This window comes from Solea solea, chromosome 20 (genome assembly GCF_958295425.1).
Source record: "Solea solea chromosome 20, fSolSol10.1, whole genome shotgun sequence".
NCBI lineage: Eukaryota > Metazoa > Chordata > Actinopteri > Pleuronectiformes > Soleidae > Solea > Solea solea.
The window spans coordinates 22,732,333-22,754,832 of NC_081153.1; the positions used below are offsets into that span (position 1 = coordinate 22,732,333).

Below are 22,500 nucleotides of genomic sequence, written 5' to 3' on the forward strand. Positions count from 1 at the left end.
AACATATACAGTATATATGTATATATATATATACATATATACTGTATATAGTATATACATATATATGTATATAGTATTTTGAATAGTATTTCTTGGTTCACTTTTTGCAGGTATTTTGAGTGTACAGGGAAACATGTTTGTTTACTGTTCATCTGACAATAAACACTTGGAATCTGGAATATTTTTCTCTTCAAATATATTTGACAGTCGAGGTGAAAGTGAACTCTCGTACCGATGGCGAACAGCTCGATCCCGGCGTCCCTCAGGCTCCGGGCCGGAGGGATTACGTCGTCCTGGGATTTGCCGTCTGTGATGAGGATCCCGACTTTGGGAACACCGGCTCTGGATCCAGACTCGGGTTTGAAACTGTTTTCCAGGATGAAGGTCAGAGCCAAACCTGCGGACAGTGAGGACAGATACAGGTGAGAGGACTGACTGTGTCTCCGCCCGTCTGTCTGTCCATGTCTCTGTGTCTCTGTACCAGTGAGAGTGTTTCCTCCCTTGTACGGCAGATGTTTGACGGCGTCGATCACGGCCTCTTTGGTGCTGTGAGCGTTCAGATGCCACTCGATCCTCGGGTCTCCACTGTACTGAGCCAGACCTGCACACGCACACACATGAGACTGAGGTCATCTGAGTGTCCTGCAGGATGTGCTGTGGACAGTAGGAGGCGCTGTGTACACTGCACAGAAAACCACCCGAGCCACTGAAACCAAACCGTTCTCACCGATCCGGGTCTTGTCGATCTCCACAGTAAAAGCCCGGACCAAGTTTTCCAGGAAGGTTCTGACCAGCCTGAAGTTGATGCGTCCGATGCTCCAGGATCCGTCCACCAGGATCACGATGTCTGCGACGGCCGGACTCTTACACATGAAGCCGTCTTCAGCTGGAGACAGATGGACAAAGACATCAAACATGTTCAGAGATGATTCAGCTTCATTAAACCCTGAGGACATGAGTGTGTGAGTGGTTTACACATAGAGACGTGATCATGTGACGTCGACACCGTAGACTTTAACTGACTCTACGTGTCAGTGTCTTCAGTGTACGCTTCAGTTTGTTTAGAAAACACTGAAAAAAACAAACATCCGTTATCGTCTTCATCATCTTCATCCACAGTGTAAAGTTAATGCCTGAGACTCTCTGCTCTGATCATGTGACCGCTTCACTGTATATGAGCAGCTGCTGGCACCACATCTCTAATCCAGCTCATGTGTCAGAGAATATTTCCTTCAGGTTACAGCATGTTGTCAGGGTGTGTGTGCGTGTCCATGTATTACTAATGTTGTGGGGACCTAATCCCGTTTACAGTCACATTATGGAGACTTGTCTTCCTTGTGGGGACAAAAATCAAGTCCCCACAATGTAAATGACTACATTTTAAGGTAAAGATATGTTTTAAGGTTAGGATTAGGATTAGGATTAGGCCAGTAGTAATTGTGGTTAAGGTTAGAGTCTCCAGGAAATGAATTTAAGTCAATGCAATGTCCCCTCAAGTCATGAATTTCAAACGTGTGTGTGTCTGTGTGTGTGTGTGTGTGTGAGTGTGTGTGTTGAGGCCATTCTTCATTGACAGGAACAGAGAAGTGTATCACTCCTTACAAGTCTCTACAGTGTCGGAATTCTCTGCTGCTGTATCACTCTTTACCACACACACACACACACACACACGCACACTGCTGTGAAAAGAATTCATGATCCAAGAGTTTCACCACACAAGAGAGTAATAAGAACAGTTGACCACAAAATAAATATGTTAGGTTTAACATAATGTAAAGGTACTAACTTAACTAATGTTTCGAACAAAAAACACAATAAAAACTGCGATACTAGCTAAAAAGAAAAAAAAAATGACACAACAAACGCGTTAAAAAACGTACAAAACAAGCTTCTGACGTTACGAAAAACACGGTGAGGACTTTGCGACTTTGTTACAAAGATGAACGATACAAAAAAAACTTGGAACTAGCATTGCGACAAACGCGTTACATAAATAAATGTTAGGTTTAACATAATGTAAAGGTACTAACCTAACTAATGTTTCGAACAAAAAAACACAATAAAAACTGCGATACTAGCTAAAAAGAAAAAAAAATGACACAACAAACGCGTTAAAAAACGTACAAAACAAGCTTCTGACGTTACGAAAAACACGGTGAGGACGAAAAAAAGTTACTCACGATAAAAGAAAATCTTACGATACAAAAACAGTTTAGGAAAAGATAAATGTTACTCAAAAATCTTTTCCGAGGCAACAATAAAGATTAAAGTGGCACAGAGCGCCTCCTGCAGGACACTACAGTTTCAGTAAAGAAGGAGAAGGAGGCTGAATGAGTGTTAATCCACCAGCTGCATGATGGGAAAGCCTCACCACTGCAGTGATCCATCATATAAAAACCATTAAGATGGCAACGCCCCCCTAATGTCCTGTAGTCAGAGGGGGCGGAGTCACAGCCAAGTTAATCATCCGAGGAGCGAGAGCTAGCGACACTTCAAGGCCGATATGATTGTACCTCAGGCGTTTGTGTGACAGATTTACCTGCACTCAGGTAACTGACACGTGAGGGGAGGGGCCAAAAGGTCAGCTGTCATGGCGCCCGTGGTCGTTGTGTGGAAGCTTTAACGACGCAGGTGGTTTTCACTTCACCTGCGTACGTCCACCTCAAAATATCACACATTTAATATCTGTTACTTTATTTCATCTTTATTACTTCTGAAGAGTGATGAGCGCACAATGTCACTGTAGCTCAGTTAAAAAGACTTAAAAATACTACTTATTATTCCAAAATCTACTTATTATTCCGAAATCTACTTATTATTCCGAAATCTACTTATATTCCAAAATCTACTTATTATTCCAAACACTACTTATAGTTCCAAAATCTACGTATAATTCCAAAATCTATTTATTATTCCAAAATCTACTTATTATTCCAAAATCTATTTATAATTCCGAAATCTATTTATAATTCCAAAATCTACTTATAATTCCAAAATCTATTTATTATTCCAAAATCTACTTATTATTCCGAAATCTACTTATTATTCAAAAATCTACTTATTATTCAAAAATCTACTTATAATTCCAAAATCTACTTATTATTCCAAAATCTACGTATAATTCCAAAATCTATTTATTATTCTTAATAATAAATAATAATAATAAATATACTTATAAGTTTGGAATTATAAGTAGAGTTTGGAATTATAAAATCCAAATTATTATAAAATCTTAAAAGTAGATTTTATAATTACAAATCTACTTATAATTCCAAAATCTAAAAGTTCAGTTGTATTTCAGTTCAGTGGTATTTCTGTTCAGTGGTATTTCAGTTAAGTGGTATTTCTGTTCAGTGGTATTTTAGTTCAGTGGTATTTCAGTTCAGCAGTATTTCTGTTCAGTGGTATTTCAGTTCAGTGGTATTACTGTTCAGTGGTATTTCAGTTCAGTGGTATTACTGTTCAGTGGTATTTCAGTTAAGTGGTATTTCTGTTCAGTGGTATTTTAGTTCAGTGGTATTTCTGTTCAGTTCAGTGGTATTTCTGTTCAGTGGTATTTTAGTTCAGTGGTATTTCAGTTCAGTGGTATTTCTGTTCAGTGGTATTTCAGTTCAGTGGTATTACTGTTCAGTGGTATTTCTGTTCAGCGGTATTTCAGTTCAGTGGTATTTCTGTTCAGTGGTATTTCAGTTCAGTGGTATTTCTGTTCAGTGGTATTTCTGTTCAGTGGTATTACTGTTCAGTGGTATTACTGTTCAGTGGTATTTCAGTTCAGTGGTATTTCTTTTACACAATATTCAAAGATAACTTTGTTAGCATTTGAGTGCCGTTTCTTTAACACATGGTGTTATTTTGATTAAATAAACTCAAGATGCGTTTGATGAAAGAATGAAAATAACATTATACATGTGTGAACAGTCACACACACACACACTCTCTGTGTGTGACTGTGAGTGTGTGTGTGTGTCAGTGCGCTCAGTGTCTCGCAGTAACAACGTTCCTGTGAAAACTCTGAACACCAGCTCTCGCAGAGGCGTTGCCGTCTCTGTGACAGTGGATTTTGGAAAGATAAGTAAATTTTGTAATTAGGTTTGATTACTGAGGGAAAATCAACCCCACAGTAACTGCTGTGGAAACATGACTCTATGAAGACGACGTCCTCAGTAAACAAAGAACTTGGCTCAAAATGCTGATTCTAAAGCTACAGAACTCTCATTATTCAGGTCATTAAACCAATAAAACAAAGGAAGTATAAATCTAGAGATCCACACTCACACTGATATTTCACCACACTTTGACTGCTGATTTATTTATGTACAGATTCATATTTTCCTCATTAATTATGCATCGTCTCATCCACAGGAGGAAAGAAATGAGCAGACGCCATCTTTGAGAGTCAGTGTCAAACAGAAGGTGATCAAACGACACACTGCTCATTTTCCAATTTCACTAAATCAACACGTCGTCAGGAGAGGACGAAGGACACGTCGTCCTCTCCTGACGACGAGTCCCTCGTCTTCACTGCTGTCCACTCGCCGCTTGTCTTCTTCTTCTTCTTCTATGGTCTCTTCACGTCAGCGAGATGATAATTATCCACGAATAAACCGACTGTTCCACATTTAAAGAGACCTCATCCAGAGGACAACAAATAAATAAACTAAAACATAGAAGAATTTGTCCGGATTTATTTATATATTCTGAAAACGGCGGGAACTTTACAAAAAATGTTACTAATGGTTAAAAAACAACATAGCTGCGAAACAATCTTCTGACTTTACGAAAAATCCAGCAAAGAATGGTGCTAAAAAAATACGTTATTAACATTTTACGTGTCGGGTGGAATTTGCCGGTGCCGGTGTGTCTTTCATAAAGTGGGCGGGTCTGTAAAATCTCCCACTCTGAATGAAAGTAACGAAACCTTTCAGTGACTGGAGCTCCATCCATCTGTGGTCAGAACCACGGACACTGTCGCACAATTCTTTGACAGTTGGTCATCGTTTCTTCATAAAGTTCAGGAATCACTGTGTGATGGAATATTAATCACATGCTGAAATCCTGCGTCCTCCATCACGACATAAGGCTGCACATCTGTCACTATGAACACCCTCATTACTTTACGTTTGACCTTTGACCTGTCTGACTTCTCACGAGTGTCAGTTTAAATGCTGCAGGAGCAGAAGCTACTTTTTCTGACTCGACTCTCGCATCACACTGGGCTGATGTCGCCGCAGAAGCGCTAGCATATTAGAAGCGCTGCCGCTAGCATATTTGCAGTGCTGCCACGAGAATATTTGAAGTGCTGCCTCTAGCATATTTGAAGCACTGCCGCTAGCATATTTGAAGTGCTGCCGCTAACATATTTGAAGCACTGCCGCTAGCATATTTGAAGTGCTGCCGCTAGCATATTTGAAGCGCTGCCACGAGAATATTTGAAGTGCTGCCGCTAGCATATTTGAAGCGCTGCCACGAGAATATTTGAAGTGCTGCCGCTAGCATATTTGAAGCACTGCCGCTAGCATATTTGAAGTGCTGCCGCTAACATATTTGAAGCACTGCCGCTAGCATATTTGAAGTGCTGCCGCTAGCATATTTGAAGCACTGCCGCTAGCATATTTGAAGCGCTGCCGCTAGCATATTTGAAGTGCTGCCGCTAGCATATTTGAAGTGCTGCCACTAGCATATTTGAAGTGCTGCCACTAGCATATTTGCAGTGCTGCCGCTAGCATAAGTAACACGTGTTTACAGCGTTTACATACAGTTACACTTTTGTCCACCAACGAACCAATACTGCTGCTGCGGGCGCCTCCTCCAACTCTGGGGCTCCTCCTGCGTCTCCTTGTGACATTTTTGCAACAGATCTGCAGCACTCAACAGGACACGCCTCCTCTGGGTTACTAGCACAAGGCTCACGCTACGTTATGCGTCATAAACTGAACCAGATTTTTCGAAAGAACCATTCCACACCTAGCGTTGTGTGTTGTGTGTAACCAACTTTCTCGCAACTACGATTGTTTTTTTTTTACCTAAATACAGCAACACACGCATACAGAGTGTCTGTAAGTGAAAGGTCAAAGGTTAAACGCGGAGACCTAAAAAGTTTAAAATTAGTTTGACATTTTTTATGTGTGACCTTTAACAGGAAGTGAATGTGTAGAGAGAGAAAGTGGCAGCTGTGTCGTCCACCCTTCACATCCTTGGAGGCTTGCGGATGAAAAAGGGAGGAGCCATTAGTTTGTTAGGGGGTGGAGCCTGAACAAAAACAACCAGAAAAAAACAGATGGCGCCAAAGAAACTGCAAATCTTGACGTTTCAAAATGGACGCTTCGCAAACGATATCGAGCCATTTTTAAAAACAACAACAAAAACCAGAGCGTGTTACCTTTAAGACTTAGCGTAGCCTGGCGTCGGTTACCGTAACCATGGCGACCACAAGGTTCTGCTGTAGGGGCTTCACTACAGCTGCTGTAAAGTGAGTTATAGTGAGTGTGTGATTCCCTCACCTCTGTTTGACCCCAACTTAAATCCTGATTCCTGTCAGGACAGTTTGTTCAGGAATGTAGGAACACACACACACACACACACACACACACACACACACACAGTGTCCAGGCTGCACAGGTGAGTCTATGACAACCATGATGAAGATGTAACCACAGTGTGGAGGTTCATTCTGCATAATTGCCATCATGAGACAACGCTCGGTGAAATCTGCTGATGAAACTCGAGGATTCACTCTTCATAATAATGTGTTCACCTGTCACATCTCAAAATCAGCATTTATCAAGAGTGAGGAGCAGGTGAAGTGATGACATCAACATTCATCAATGATCGTTAACCATCATCGATTTTAGCCTCTTAACCAAAATCTACGTCACACGATCACGTCTTTATCTCACTGTGAGACACATTTGTCTCTTGTCTCACAAAACCTGAAGTCTCCCTTTAAAGTGAATAAGCATTTTTCATGGATTATTTCAACTGTTATTGTTATTTTTGTTTGGCTCTTTTGTCGTTTCTGTAACAGAGACAAGAAAACACCGTCAGAGCCTCACAAATACAAGTGTGTCTCAAAAATAAAAGCGGTGGACAGAGGAGGAGGAGGAGGAGGAGGAGGAGGAGGAGGAGCAGGAGGAGTAAACACTGCAGGAGGCGACAGCAGCAGGAAACTGGGTCACCGCAGGAACCTCAGCTCATTACAGCAGACGACTGTGAGTCAAACAGAGTCCAGACAGACGAGCAGGTGTGGTATTCAGCGAGGGCGGGGCACGGAGTGAACCGGAGTCAGCTCTGAGCGGGACACTCAAAGAGGCGGAGCCAAGAGAGAGAGCATTATACGGGACGCGAGTATAGCTAGTCAATGACTAACCTCACCATAACTAGTTAACGACTAACCACAACGAGTCAATAACTGACCTTAACCAGAACTAGTTAACGAGTGATCGTAACCAGAACTAGTCAATGAGTAACCCTAACCAGAACTAGTCAATGAGTAACCTTAACCAGAACTAGTTAACGACTAACCAGAACTAGTCAATGAGTAACCTTAACCAGAACTAGTTAACGACTAACCAGAACTAGTCAATGACTAACCTCACCATAACTAGTTAACGACTAACCAGAACAAGTCAATGACTAACCTCACCATAACTAGTCAACGACTAACCTTAAGCAGAAGCACAATTCAAAGTGAAGATTCTAAATGTGGAGATAAATGAACAGAAAGAGTTTTAGACGTGAACACGCTGTCATTTAGGTTTGAGGCTTTTTTAACGTCCGACCGCGACATCACACACGGAGACGTGGCGCGTTTTCAACAGCAGCCTTTATTTCACTTTTATGTTTCATCACGCACACACACACGCACGCACACGCACGCACACACACGCACACACGCACACACACACACGCACGCACACGCACACGCACACACACACGCTTGTTTCCTTCGCTCCTCTTTTCATTTTCCTCTTCTCTTTGTCCGATTGCTTCAGCGTCGCGTCTCTCTCTCTCTCTCTCTCACTCTCTCTCTCGTTCATTTCCTCTCGTCTGGATTCACTGGTTTTTATTTCCTCTTCTTGTCTCCGGGGAAACTGGTTTGTTGATAATCGCAGGAATATTACAGTGACACGCCTCCATTTCGTTTTCTGATGTACGAAAAAAAAGAAAGTGAGGAGGAGGAAGGAGTGTTTGCCAGGCTTCTTCATCGTCCACTCCCCTGGATCCATCAGGAGCTTCCTCCTTTATTCAGGTGTCAGTTGCTTCAAAGATCCATTAAGAGTGCTTTTATTGTGAAAGGTCTCCTCTCATGTTTGGAATCACACGTCGTTTCCTTGACTTTCAAAGATTTATATTTCGATTAATTTTTTTCCTCGGCTCTTGAATCCAGACGTTGGTTCGCGCCGATCTCTTTCCCCCCGTCTGACTTTCTCTTCACTTGCTCCGCCTCCTGTCGAGGAGGATCTTACCTTCCATGATCTCGTTGTTTTCCTCCATGACGCCGCCATCTTGTCTCCTCTGGGGCTGAACCACCTCGACGCCCGAACGCTGAGCTGGAAAAAAACAAACAATGAAGAATTTAAGATCCTTCACCTTTGATCACCTCAGTGGAAACAGATGTGTGTGCTTCCAAGTGAACGTTTGAGACAAAATTTGACGCACAAATTCGAAATGATTCCAAATGAACATTTGGAACTGAATAAATTATATTCATAAAACCCTGATGTCACCGTAAACTTTGGCTGTAAATCGTGCAACGAGCGAGGTGAACGTTTCTAATAGATTTTAAATCATTTATCATGATGCGGTTTAAAGATCGTGCATTGACAAAGACACTGTGACATGCTAATCAGTTCATCTCCGAATACAAGTGAACGTTTCTACGTCCCAAATCTAAAAAAAAGATTTAAAAAAGATTGTCCAAATGAACGTTTGTGCCTTTTTTGAGATGTTGTTCAGATGACGCATTTATAAGGAAAAGAATGTTTGTGAGGTCGGTGACCTGTGGCCTCACAACAGTGAGTCCAAGTGAACCACCAAACAAATATGTGTTACTGCAGTTACTTAACGTTCACTTGGACTCAAAGATGATTAAATGATTCTCTCAAGATAATGAAATATGAAAATATGTGTTTGTAAGGTCACAGTGACCTTTGACCTCTTAAATCTTTAAGGGTTGATCCTTGAGTCCAAGTAGACGTTTGCGTCTGATGGAATGGAATTCCCCAAAACAACGTTCTTTATGAAGTGGGTGGAGTTTTCCTACCTTCATGTTTGGCCAGCAGAGGTTTGCTCTCTCGTCCTCCTCCGACTGCAATGATCTGAAAGTCGTATTCTTTTGACGAGTCAAAGTCAGAAATGAGGAGCTTGGCTTCCTCCTTTGATACCTGAACTTCCTCCTGCTCTCCACCTTTTCACAAAAACAGAAAAAAAGAACAAAAAAAAAACCGATCAGGATCATCATCGAAAAACAGGAAACTGTCACTCAAAGTCGAACGAGTTCAAATATCGCAAACAAGTGAACGGAACGACATTCATTTTGTGAAACGTTTTGCGACAACACAAAAGTACAAAGTCAAATAGCCACACATTTTGCATCCACTTCAACAAAATGACGCAAAGTTAGCGTGATTAGCTTTACCTTTTTCAAGTTTTCAAGAATTTCGCAAATTTGTGCAACTAATGTCACAAAAGCCAATCAGCATCAAGGCTGGGACAGAGACGGGTGGAAAAGCAACAGCGCCCCCTGTTTGTTTGTTTTCCAGAAATTCACCACAGAAAATCAGTGGGAGTTTATTTTCCAGTTGAATTAAGAACATTTTAATTTAAATGTGACAGAGTTTACACCACAAATATTATTCATTTCCAAAAGTACGGTGTAATCTGGGAGAAAACTATTTGTGATTTTAGGTGCGGTTAACTTTAATCCTAAAATATAAAGCAAGTATTTTTCTGCTCCAGTAAACTTTTTCCATGGTGCATCTATGATCACAAGGTGGCAGCAGCGAGCGTTTAGTGAGAGGGCTTCACATGTCCTTGTATCTGCAGAAGTGATGTCATTTACGAGGTTTCTTGAAAGCATCTTGAAGCTGCTCAACAGGCCGCGAGCCCTGCGTTACGTTCACGAGCTCAGGAGTTCAGAATCATTCCAATATTTGACAAACAAACAATTCCACCAGCTCTGAAAACTTGACCTGCGTGAACTCCAGAAACATCTGCCTAAAACACGAGAGACGGTGAAGACGGATGATGCTGAGACGAGCGATGCACGAGAGAGAGTGAAGGAAACAAATGAAGGGAAGACAGAGGACAAGATGGAGAGATAAGAAGACATTTAGGAGGGGGAAAAGAACCCAGACAGAGATGGATGAGGTGAGGAGACAGAGGACAGACAGAAGTAAACATGTCCAACAGTTTAAGTCCACAAATTGTCACTGAAAAGACATTTCTCTACGTTTTCTGTCAGGTTTTTAACTTTCACCCCGTTTGACGTGTGAGACAAAGATGGCGTCAAACAAAAACCAGGTCTGGTGTGGGATTTTCTCCTAAACCCCAGACCAGTAAACTCTGATTAAAGGCAGCAAAGATGCAACTAACAAGCGAAGTGATCAGTTTGTCAAACTCTGGAAATGATGATGTTTCTCAAAAGTCTTGTTTTTGTCCACAAAAAAGTGAAACTGAGACTTTTATTTTGAAAACTGCAAGGTCTTGTTTTAGTGTGGACAAAGTGAAACTGAGACTTTTATTTTGAAAAACTGCAAGGTCTTGTTTTAGTGTAGACGAAGTGAAACTGAGACTTTTAGTTTGAAAACTGCAAGGTCTTGTTTTAGTGTGGACCAAGTGAAACTGAGGCTTTTATTTTGAAAACTGCAAGGTCTTCTTTTAGTGTGGACCAAGTGAAACTGAGACTTTTATTTTGAAAACTGCAAGGTCTCGTTTTAGTATGGACAAACAAAAACTGAGTCTTTTATTTTGAAAACTGCAAGGTCTCGTTTTAGTGTGGACAAACACAAACTGAGTCTTTTATTTTGAAAACTGCAAGGTCTCGTTTTAGTGTGGACAAACAGAAACTGACTCTGTTATTTTGAAAACTGCAGGGTCGTAATTTAGTGTGGACAAACAAAAAGCTGAGTGTTATTTTGAAAACTGCAATGTCATGATTTAGTGTGGACAAACAAAAGCTGAGTCTTTTATTTCGAAAACTGCAAGGATTTGATTTAGTGTGGACAAACAAAAAGTGACACTTATTTTGAAAACAGCTGGGTCTTGTTTTAGTGTGGACAAAGAGAAACTGGGACTTTTATTATGAAAACAGCAGGGTCTTGTTTTAATGTGGAAAATAAAGAAACTCAGTCTTTTACTTTGAAAACGGCAAGGATGTGATTTAGTGTGGACTAACAGAAAGTGACACTTATTTTGAAAACAGCAGTCTTGTTTTAGTGTGGACAAAAAGAAACTGGGACTTTTATTTTCAAGACAGCATGGTCTTGTTTTAGTGTGGACAAAGAGAAAGTGTAAAGTTTTATTTTGAAAACAGCAAGGTTGTGATTTAGTGTAGCCCAACAGAAACTAAGTATTTTATTCAGAAAACAGCAGGGTCTTGTTTTAATGTGGCCAAAGAGAAAGTGTAGAGGTTTGTAAACTGCAGGGTTGTGTTTTCATGTTTGTCACCCCATCCACTTATCTTACTTTGGTAGGCCACAGGGGCGGGGCTTATCCATTACATGTGGCTACAAAGACACCATGTTGGAAAACCTTTGTGCTCCATAAACTGAAGAAGCAGCTGTTAAAAGAGGTGAAAGTTAAATGAGTCAGTGACAGAAGATGAGACATTTACAGAGATGCCATTGCTTCGGATGTGGAGGCGTTCACCACCTGACATCGCACAATTATTCTGCTTTTTACTGACAACAAGATGAAAGCCCTCGGTTTTAGCAGTAAAAACATCGGCTGTTATTTACTCGACTAAAACAAACCTGACCAGGGTTCAAACCGAGCTACAGCCTTTTATTATGATAATCACAGAGCAGCTCGCGTCGCACGTGCAAAGTAAACGTATCAGTTATGATTTCAAGACTGTGATTAAAGTCTGTGAAAACAGTAAAAAACAAACGGCAGGTTCAGTCGCACATGATGAGACCTTGATGCATGTGCAGGGTTGTGATTTAGAGTGGATGAGTAAGAGTAACCCTGACCCTTATTTTATTTAGTGTGGACAAACAGAAACCAACTATTTTATTTTGAAAACTGCAGCGTCAGAAACCAACTATTTTATTTTGAAAACTGCAGGGTCTTGTTTTAGTGTGGACAAACAGAAACCAAGTTTTTTATTTTGAAAACTGCAGGGTCTTGTTTTAGTGTGGACAAACAGAAGCCAAGTTTTTTATTTTGAAAACTGCAGGGTCTTGTTTTAGTGTGGACAAACAGAAACCAACTATTTTATTTTGAAAACTGCAGGGTCCTGTTTAAGTGTCAACAAACAGAAACTAAACCTTCTATTTTGAAAACCATAGGGTCATTATTCAGTGTGGACAAGCAAAAACTATTATACTAGTATTTTATTTTGAGAACTGCAGCTTCATGATTGAGCGGGACAAACAGTAACAAAGTCTTTTATTTTGAAAATGACATGGTGTTGCTTTAGTGTGGGCAAACCGTAACTAAGACTTTTATTTTGAAAACTGCAGGGTCTTGTTTTAGTGTGGACAAACAGAAAGTGTGATTGTGCAGCTGAGCGATTGACTTCCAGTCACATTTAAAAATAATAAAGTGCAGTGGATCAAACGTGGTCCACACCCAGAGAGAAAACCCGCAAGCTGTTTGTTTGAAGCATCGATCAACAACGTTAAAATGAAGCGCAGATTCTCAGCGTGTGCGGTTTCACGTCTCGTCCTCGGTGAATTATGAACCAACAGGGAGCGACCACATAGAAAAATGATGAGTTTTCCCTCAGGGGCAGAAAGAAGCTTGTGCTCCTGTGCTCATCTGTGCATAACTAGAATATTTGTTCCACCAGCAGAACACACGTGTTGGCGGGATTCTGTCACGACTGCTGAGAATCAGCCTGAGATTTTAAGTCAATGATATCTTAAGAACACATTCACGTCTTTATCTCACGGACGTTTCCAACAGGAAACTGAAGTCTGTAAATCACTCACTCTCCCACACCAAAGCCCATAGAGAAAATCAGTGATTTTAACATTAAAATCCTGCATTTGGATTTACTTAAGTGGCACAAAGTGACCACACGAGGCAGCAGTAGACCAGCAGCTAAACTCACTGATTTTCTCTATGAGGTTTGGTGTGGAGATGAAAAACACATTTAACAAAAGACGCATCTACTAAAATCTACGTCAGTTTAAGTGTGCGATATCTACGTCACATATTCACGTCTTTATCTCAAGTCTGTAAACACACTCACTCTCTCACAACAAACCTCATAGAGAGGATCAGTGATTTTAGCTGCTGGTCCTCTGCTGCCTCATGTGGTCACTTTGTGTCACTGAGGTCAATCTGAGTAAACGATTTTAAAAGCCGAATTTAAATAACAACATATTTGAACTTAGTGAACTTAGGCAGCAGTGGATCAACAGCTCCTGTGTGTGTGTGTGTGTGTGAGAGTGATGTTAAACTCACTCTAACAGTGACATAAAGTGGAATTCCTGAGTTCACAGGTTAAAAAGCTTGTGATCAGGTCGCTCATGAATCCTTCACAAGACCACGTTGAGCCACAGCTGTCGTCAGTGTGGATGTCTGTCTCTGTCATACCTGGGTTTGTGGTGTAGATGACTCTGTAGCCCTCAAACTCTCCTCGAGGCTCTTTCCACATCACCAGCAGATTGCTCGGACTCACAAGTTTGGAACGAAACCTTCGAGGTGAAGAAACTGGATGGAGACAAAAACAAGACGAGCAGCTTTACACGACACCTGTGTGTGAGAAATATGTTTGTAAATATGTGAATGAATGAATGAATGAATGAATAAAAAAAACCAATGAACCCACATCAAGCAACATCCATCTACCTAAGAGTTTCATCTTAAGGGACAGTTGAGGGTTTTTTTTGAGGTGTCATTATATGAGGAACATGGTCAGTGTGTTAAATACAGGTGACTGTGCTGTGAGCGCCCCCTGTGCTGACAGCACACGAGGCATTCATTCATTTTCACCCACTTATCTTCTTGAGGTTTTGAGGAAGCTGGCACAGGTGAGACGCTCAGAGAAAACATGACTGCTACTGTGGACACAAAAGACTTCTGTGTCAGTTTAAACCACTCACTCTCCCACACCAGACCCCACAGAGAAAATCAGCTACTGCTGCCTCGTGTGGACACTTTGTGTCACCGATGTAAACCTGAACAAAGCCAAATTCACTAAAATAAGACATTAGAACTTAGTGATGGAGGCAGCAGTGAATCAACAACTCCTGTGTGTGTGTGACGTTAAAATCAGTGATTTTCTCTATGAGGTTTGGGGTGGGAGAGTGAGTGTGTGTGTGTGTGTGTGTGTGTGTGTGGGAGAGTGTGTGGGAGAGTGAGTGGTTTACAAACTTCAGTTTCCTGTTGGAAAAGTCTGTCTCACAGTGAGACAAAGACGTGAACGTGTTCTTAAAGACATCGTAGACGTAAAGCTGACATTGATGTTAGCGTGTGAGTCTTTCATTGGTCCACAGTCACAGCCATGTTTTCCCTGAGCTTGACTCCTCCTGCCCTCGGCCGTTTCTCAGCACATGAACCCAGAGTTCAGTCACTCATATGCAAACACACCGACTCTGTGTTAGCGCCTCATACCATCAAACCATCAAAAGTTCCAAACAGTCCCTTTAATATGAGAGAAACTGCCGTCACCGTGAGTGCAGATGAGTCGACGACGTCCATACACACTGGAGTGAGTTCAGTTGTGTTCAGTCGCGGAGGATAATTGATGCAAACTGCTGAGGTTTGAGGTTTTGATTGACACCGAATATTTCATGCAGATGTTTTAACATCTTTCTCTTCAACAGGAACCATATGCTGTGTCATAAAGAAGAGAAAATGTCTGTTTATCCTTAAATGTTGGTGTAAATCATGACAAGTGACAGACGAGCAGGTTCTGTGGGCGCTGCTCCTCCTTCTGTTTGGCTCGACTCACTGACTGAACGTGAGACCGAACGTGAGAGCGATCACGAGACCGAACGTGAGAGCGATCGTGAGACCGAACGTGAGACCGAACGTGAGACCGAACGTGAGACCGAACGTGAGACCGAACGTGAGAGCGATCACGAGACCGAACGTGAGACCGAACGTGAGAGCGATCACGAGACCGAACGTGAGAGCGATCGTGAGACCGAACGTGAGACCGAACGTGAGACCGAACGTGAGACCGAACGTGAGAGCGATCACGAGGCCGAACGTGAGAGCGATCGTGAGACCGAACGTGAGAGCGAACGTGAGAGCGATCACGAGACCGAACGTGAGACCGAACGTGAGAGCGATCATGAGACCGAACGTGAGAGCAATCACGAGACCGAACGTGAGAGCGATCACGAGACCGAACGTGAGACCGAACGTGAGAGCGATCACGAGAGCGAACGTGAGAGCGATCACGAGACCGAACTAGAGAGCAAACGTCAGACTGAACGTGAGAGCGAACGTGAGACCAATCGTGAGAGCGAACTTGAGAGCGAACGTGAGAGCGAACGTCAGACCGAACGTCAGACCGAACGTGAGAGCGATCACGAGACCGAACGTGAGACTGAATGTGAGACCGAACGTGAGACCGAACGTGAGAGTGAATGTGAGAGCGAACGTGAGAGCGACGTGAGACCGAACTAGAGAGCAAACGTCAGACCAAACTTGAGAGCGAACGTGAGAGCGAACGTGAGAGCGACGTGAGACCGAACTAGAGAGCAAACGTCAGACCAAACTTGAGAGCGAACGTGAGAGCGAACGTGAGAGCGAACGTGAGAGCGAACGTCAGACGGAACTTTGAACTCCCTCCAGGGTGACGGCGTCGCTCCATCTGTAGAGAAGAAGAAAACACAAAGTGCATCTATTCCCAGTGAGAAGAAACACACACACACACGTGTCATTAAAAAGAAAAGTCACGCTCTCTCGTTCTCTTCCTCGTTTCACTCATCGTCAGCATTAAAGGGATATTTGGAGGCTTTGGAGGGTTTTTTTGGTGTGGTTGTATGAGGTACTGCAGCTGAAAACCAGCAAACGAGAGACTTTTCCAACAGGAAACTCTAGTTTGTCAACAACTCACTCTCCCACACCAAAGCTCAGAGAGAAAATCAGGGATTTTAGCTGGCAGGGACACAGGAGCTGCTGGTCCTCTGCTGCCTTGTGTGGTCACTTTGTGTCACTGAGGTCAATCTGAACAAAGGAATTTAAAAGCCTATTTCACAAATAAAAACCATTTGAACTTAGTGATGGAGGCAGCAGTGGATCAACAACTCCTGTGTGTGTGTGATGTTACAATCAGTGATTTTCTCTATGGGCTTTGGTGTGGGAGAGTGAGTGGTTCACAAACTTGTCGACTAGTCCATTGTTTGCTGGTTTTCAGCTGCAGTACCTCATACAACCGCATTCCAAAAAAAAGCCTGAAGTAGCCCCTGTTCTTCTGTCCTGATCTCTGCGTCTGTGCTTTGAAGTCATCACGAGGACGAGGACGAGGACGAGAGGACGCGACTCCCTTTTAACGGCAAGCAGCGGAAGAACAAAGGACAGCAGAGGGAGAAGTCACAGGAATAGCGCGTGTCCTGAGCTCAGCAGGAGTGTTCAGATGTTCCACCGTCACAGTGAACTCCGCCGTGACCTCGACCACAGTGTTGTGAGAGTCAACAGCGCTTTCGCTCGGCTCCCGTGCGGCGCCTGTTGTTGTGAGAACACTGGAGCGAGGCCAACGGCCACATGTGCAGGTCAACAACAGCCACGACAGCCCGTCATTTTCACACCGGACGGAGCCAGACAGGCGTCCCACATCGTCCACACTCATCCAGCAGCATTCCACCGCTCCTCTCACAGCCACAGAACAGAGGGAGGAGCCACAACGTAAACAAGGCTTCTTTACAAACCGACACGACCATGACACTCCACACACACACACACACACACAGGGTTCACTCCAAAGAAATGTTTTCATCATCGCTGAATTATTACAAATAAAGGTCACTGAAAGTCACTAAAAATGTGTGTGTGTGTGTGTGTGTGTGTGTTTGATGACACGTTTCTCGTATTTGTGACTGATTCTTTTTCTTAAAACTTTGAGAAAACTTTCTGTCCACTGCTAAAGTTAGCATCTGTCTTTTTGTGGCTAACTTTCTGTCCACTGCTAGCTTTAGCATCTATCTTTTTGTGGCTAACTGTTGGCTAACTTTCTGTCCACTGCTAGCTTAAGCATCTGTCATTTTCTGGCTAACGTTCTGTCTGTTTCATGTATTTGTGACAGATTATTTTTCTTTAAATGAGAAAATTTAAATCAAATAAAAAATGGCTAATTTCTAGTGTAGACTTTCATGTAAACCATTGTTTTTGTTAGTTATTGGTGATTAAAACTCAAAGTAAGACAAAGTTATATTTATCAGAATTTAATTTTTTTTTTTTACTTTGTTGAAACCAAAAAGTTTTACAGTGCACAGATGATGCTGAGTTTTTTTCGGAGTGAACCATCGTTTTTAGCCGAGTCATGATTCAGTGAAAGACAAGTCGTGAAGGAACGTAAAGAAGTTTGAAGACTGAACAGCAGATGAATAAATAAATGAATAATTATTTAAATACCAAAGAAAAAGTGAAGCAACTTCATCACCAACCTGGGATTTTTCATCTCCACAGTTTGTCTCTGTGTCTCCGAGACAAAAGGACTTTGTTTCCTCTGAGACGCTCAAATCCCACGTGATCGGAAAAAATGTGTCGCATTGTCGAGACGTGATGACTGATGAACGCGTGATTGTTTACCATTGTGAGTGCATGAATGTACATTTTTATACGATTTATTCATTAAAAATCTCGATTAAACACACACACACACACAGCCACTCACACACAAACTCACAGAGACACACACAACAATCATCAGATTTAATGTGACAAATCTCTTTCACAGAAGTTAAATATTACTCTCCATGTTTGTTAAAGGCACAGTCAGTGTGTCGTGTGTAGTTTCATCGTTAGATGTTGAAGATTCTTAACAAAAGAGTCACGTAATAAAATCTACGTCCATGTAAGTCTACAATATCTTTAAGAACATCTTCACGTCTTTATCTCATTGGTAGACTTTTGTTAAAAGTCACTCTCTCACTCTCCCACACCAAACCTCATAGAGAAAAATCAGTGATTTTAGCTGCAGGGACACAGAAGCTGCTGGTCCTCTGCTGCCTTGTGTGGTCACTTTGTGTCACTGAAGCAAATCTGAACGAAGGATTTCAAATGCCAAATTATAAAAAATAAGACATTTAAACTTTGGTGTGGGAGAGTGAGTGGTTTACAAACTTCAGTCAAACCCATGGAAGCACATGTTGATAACAAAACCAGAAACTATTCCTTTTAAAGTCAGCGATTGTGTTAGGATGCGTGTCGTTCCGTTAACGAGGTGACGAGTGAACGTGTTAATTGCCAAATGAGTTAAAGAGAGCGAGAGACGATGTCAGCACGACAGGAAATGAACAGAAACCGTGATTAAAACGAGCGACAGAGATAAATCATGATCTTTTCCCCTGTTCATTTGTTTGGAGGATAAAGCTGTACATGAACGACATGAAGAACATGAATGCCATGAACGACATGAAGAACATGAAGAACATGAACGCCATGAACGACATGAATGCCATGAACGACATGAATGCCATGAACGACATGAAGAACATGAACGACATGAACCACATGAAGAACATGAACGACATGAACGCCATGAACGACATGAACGACAAGAAGAACATGAACGACATGAAGAACATGAATGCCATGAACGACATGAACCACATGAAGAACATGAAGAACATGAACGCCATGAACGCCATGAACGACATGAAGAACATGAACGACATGAACGACATGAAGAACATGAACGACATGAAGAACATGAACGACATGAACGACATGAAGAACATGAACGACATGAAGAACATGAACGACAAGAAGAACATGAAAGACATGAAGGACATGAAGGACATGAACGACATGAAGAACATGAATGACACGAACGCCATTAACGAGACGAACAACATGAAGAACATGAACGCCATGAAGACCATGAACGCCATGAAGAACATGAACGCCATGAACGACATGAAGAACATGAACCGCCATGAAGAACATGAACATGAACAACATGAAGAACATGAACGACATGAAGAACATGAACGACATGAGGTCATGAATGACATGAACGACATGAAGAACATGAACGACAAGAAGAACATGAAGGACATGAACGACATGAAGAACATGAACGACAAGAACATAAACGACAAGAACATGAACGACATGAAGAACATGAACGCCAAGAAGAACATGAAGAACACGAAGGACATGAAGAACATGAACGACAAGAAGAACATGAAAGACATGAAGGACATGAAAGACATGAAGGACATGAACGACATGAAGAACATGAATGCCATGAATGACATGAATGACATGAACGACAAGAACATGAACATGAACATGAACGCCATGAACGACATGAAGAACATGAAGAACATGAACGCCATGAAGAACATGAACAACAAGAAGAACATAAAGGACATGAAAGACATGAAAGACATGAAGAACATGAATGACATGAACGACATGAACGACAAGAACATGAAAGACTTGAAGGACATGAAAGACATGAAGAACATGAACAACAAGAAGACCATGAACGACATGAAGAACATGAATGCCATGAACGACATGAAGAACATGAACCACCATGAAGAACATGAACGCCATGAACGACATGAATGACCATGAACGACATGAAGAACATGAACGACATGAACGACAAGAAGAACATGAAAGACATGGAGGACATGAACGACATGAAGAACATGAATGCCATGAATGCCATGAACGACATGAAGAACATGAACGCCATGAACGACATGAAAATGAACGACATGAAGAACATGAATGACAAGAAGAACATGAACGACAAGAAGAACATGAACGACATGAAGAACATGAATGCCATGAACGACATGAAGAACATGAATGCCATGAACAACATGAAGTACATGAACGACATGAAGAACATGAACCACCATGAAGAACATGAACGCCATGAACGACATGAATGACCATGAACGACATGAAGAACATGAACGACTAGAAGAACATGAAGGACATGAACGACATGAAGAACATGAAGGACATGAACGACAAGATGAACATGAAAGACATGAAGGAAATGAAGGACATGAAGGACATGAAGGACATGAAGAACATGAATGCCATGAACGACATGAAGAACATGAACGCCATGAACGACATGAAGAACATGAACGACAAGAAGAACATGAACGACATGAACAACATGAACGACATGAACAACATGAACGACATGAACAACATGAACGCCATGAAGGACCTCAACGACATGAAGAACATGAACGACATGAAGAACATGAAGGACATGAAGAACATGAACGACATAAAGAACATGAACGTGGTTTGTGGCGTCCAGGAGGGAACTTTATAGCCGCTACACTAACAGGACGATCAGGTCTGATAAAGATGACTGTCGTCGTCGTGGCAACAAAGACACAAAATTATTTCTGAACTGTGGATTGTATTTGTCTCTGGCTGGACGTGGACACTTTAGCTCTGAGAGCAGCAATGTGATCAGTTAAACGCCCCCTGGTGGCCTGGAGTGGACAGCAGAGCGGTGCTGTTACTTACCTTGACCCCACGCCGGCTGAGACAACAGAGGGACGAGAAGCAGGACCAGCAGGTGGACACGTGGTCTGACCGAGAACTGCATACTTTGAGGGAGACAGTCACACAGAGAGAGAGACAGCGAGACAGAGACATAAAGAGACACAGAGAGAGACAGACAGAGAGCGAACGAATTGTGTTATTTGTTGTTTTCATGTTTGTTTGAGAATCGAAAATCTGAAAATGAAAAAATATAAATATTTATTTATTTAAAATCTCATTATGTGGAAAAAAGTTTGTTTGATATTTTTTGCTCAAATTTTAAAAAAAGAAAATTCACCACAAATATTTAACATGTTTTCATTACACCCTCAAACCAATTCATTCATTCATTACCAAAATAAGAATCCATGTTTTCACAAAAACAAAAAAACAATGAAACCTCGTGACATTTTAGCGCCACCTGCTGGTCACTCACAGTATTGACAATTGAGTGAAAACGAGGTAATAGAAGTTTTTTATCACCTGCTTTTAAACAAAACAAACTTATAAAAAATAATATGACTTCATGTTTTTTTTAAACTCATCATTTCATTTCACTCGCGCGCGCACTGATGCATATATAAACACAGATATATGACGTGAATGCTAAATAACTTTTTATTCTTCAGTCAAATCCGCAGAAGTTTTTCTTCTCTTGACTGCACAGGTGAGTCTGCACGTGCGACACCCGCGCGGACAGGGAAAAGGCGCGTGATTAGGTGACAGCGCGTGAATGAGTGCGTTAATGAAGACGAATAAAAATGAAGGTCTTACCTGCTCAGATCAGCGCTCTTCTTCTTCTTCTTCTTCTTCTTCTTCTTCTTCTGTCCTCCAGCACTGATGAGTGTGTGTGAGCAGCTGCTGCTGCAGAGTCTCTGCTCTCTCTCTCACACACACACACACACACACACACACACACACACACACAAACACACAGCGCAGCCGGAGTGAACATTTCAAAATAAAAGCCCCTCATAGTCAATGTCAACCTTTGACTGAGATTAGAATAAAAATAATCACATTTCTCTGTGTATTTCTCCTGTTTTTGAAATATATATATATATATATATGCTACAATATATATATATATATATATATATATATATATATATATAGTCAGCTTGTGTTAGCTCCTGTTAGCAGTATTTGATACAAAGTTTCAGCACGATATTAAATTGTTTAGAAAAAAATAGTTTATAAAAAAACATTTATATTAAAAAAAGTGTTGGGAATCTGTGGCAAAGTGACAGATAAAATAAATGAATGATGCACTTCAACATGGACCATGAAATAATTAATTCAATAATTATATATGTTTTTTGACATAAAATGAATTGTTTGAGGGTTAGGGTTAGGACTTTATGTTTTCATACAGGAGAGATTATAATGGTTTTTAATGGGTACATTTTATGTTCCTAAGGTGTTGAATGTCACTATAATACAAAACCATGGGCAAATTTGATGCATGTATGTATTTATGCAGACAGAATTATATAATGTTACAGATTTGAATTTTCCATCTAATTCCATTCATCTTGTTTCACCACTGACACTCACTTCCTGTGTGCAGGCTGACGCCGTGTGCTCTTTTGAACTCGCATGTTCAAACGTGCTGCGACTCATCGT

General features: G+C 41.5%; 1 protein-coding gene across 3 annotated transcripts in view; it reads right to left on the bottom strand.

Annotated features, from left to right (window-relative positions):
* LOC131447199 (collagen alpha-1(XIV) chain-like) overlaps positions 1-21,786 on the bottom strand; it is a 59,371-nt gene extending 37,585 nt beyond the window's left edge. For 2 of the 3 annotated variants that reach the window (XM_058618769.1, XM_058618768.1), the window contains exons 1-8: positions 21,649-21,786; positions 20,857-20,939; positions 13,765-13,881; positions 9,263-9,406; positions 8,466-8,549; positions 728-886; positions 482-601; positions 233-397 (exon numbers count right to left, since the gene is read on the bottom strand). In XM_058618769.1, coding sequence (XP_058474752.1) covers positions 233-397; positions 482-601; positions 728-886; positions 8,466-8,549; positions 9,263-9,406; positions 13,765-13,881; positions 20,857-20,938 — 871 coding nt within the window. In that variant the 5' untranslated portion in view covers position 20,939; positions 21,649-21,786. The remainder of the gene's footprint in view (positions 1-232; positions 398-481; positions 602-727; positions 887-8,465; positions 8,550-9,262; positions 9,407-13,764; positions 13,882-20,856; positions 20,940-21,648) is intronic. The other variant, XM_058618770.1, reaches the window with a different exon arrangement.
* Positions 21,787-22,500: the final 714 nt, after the last annotated feature.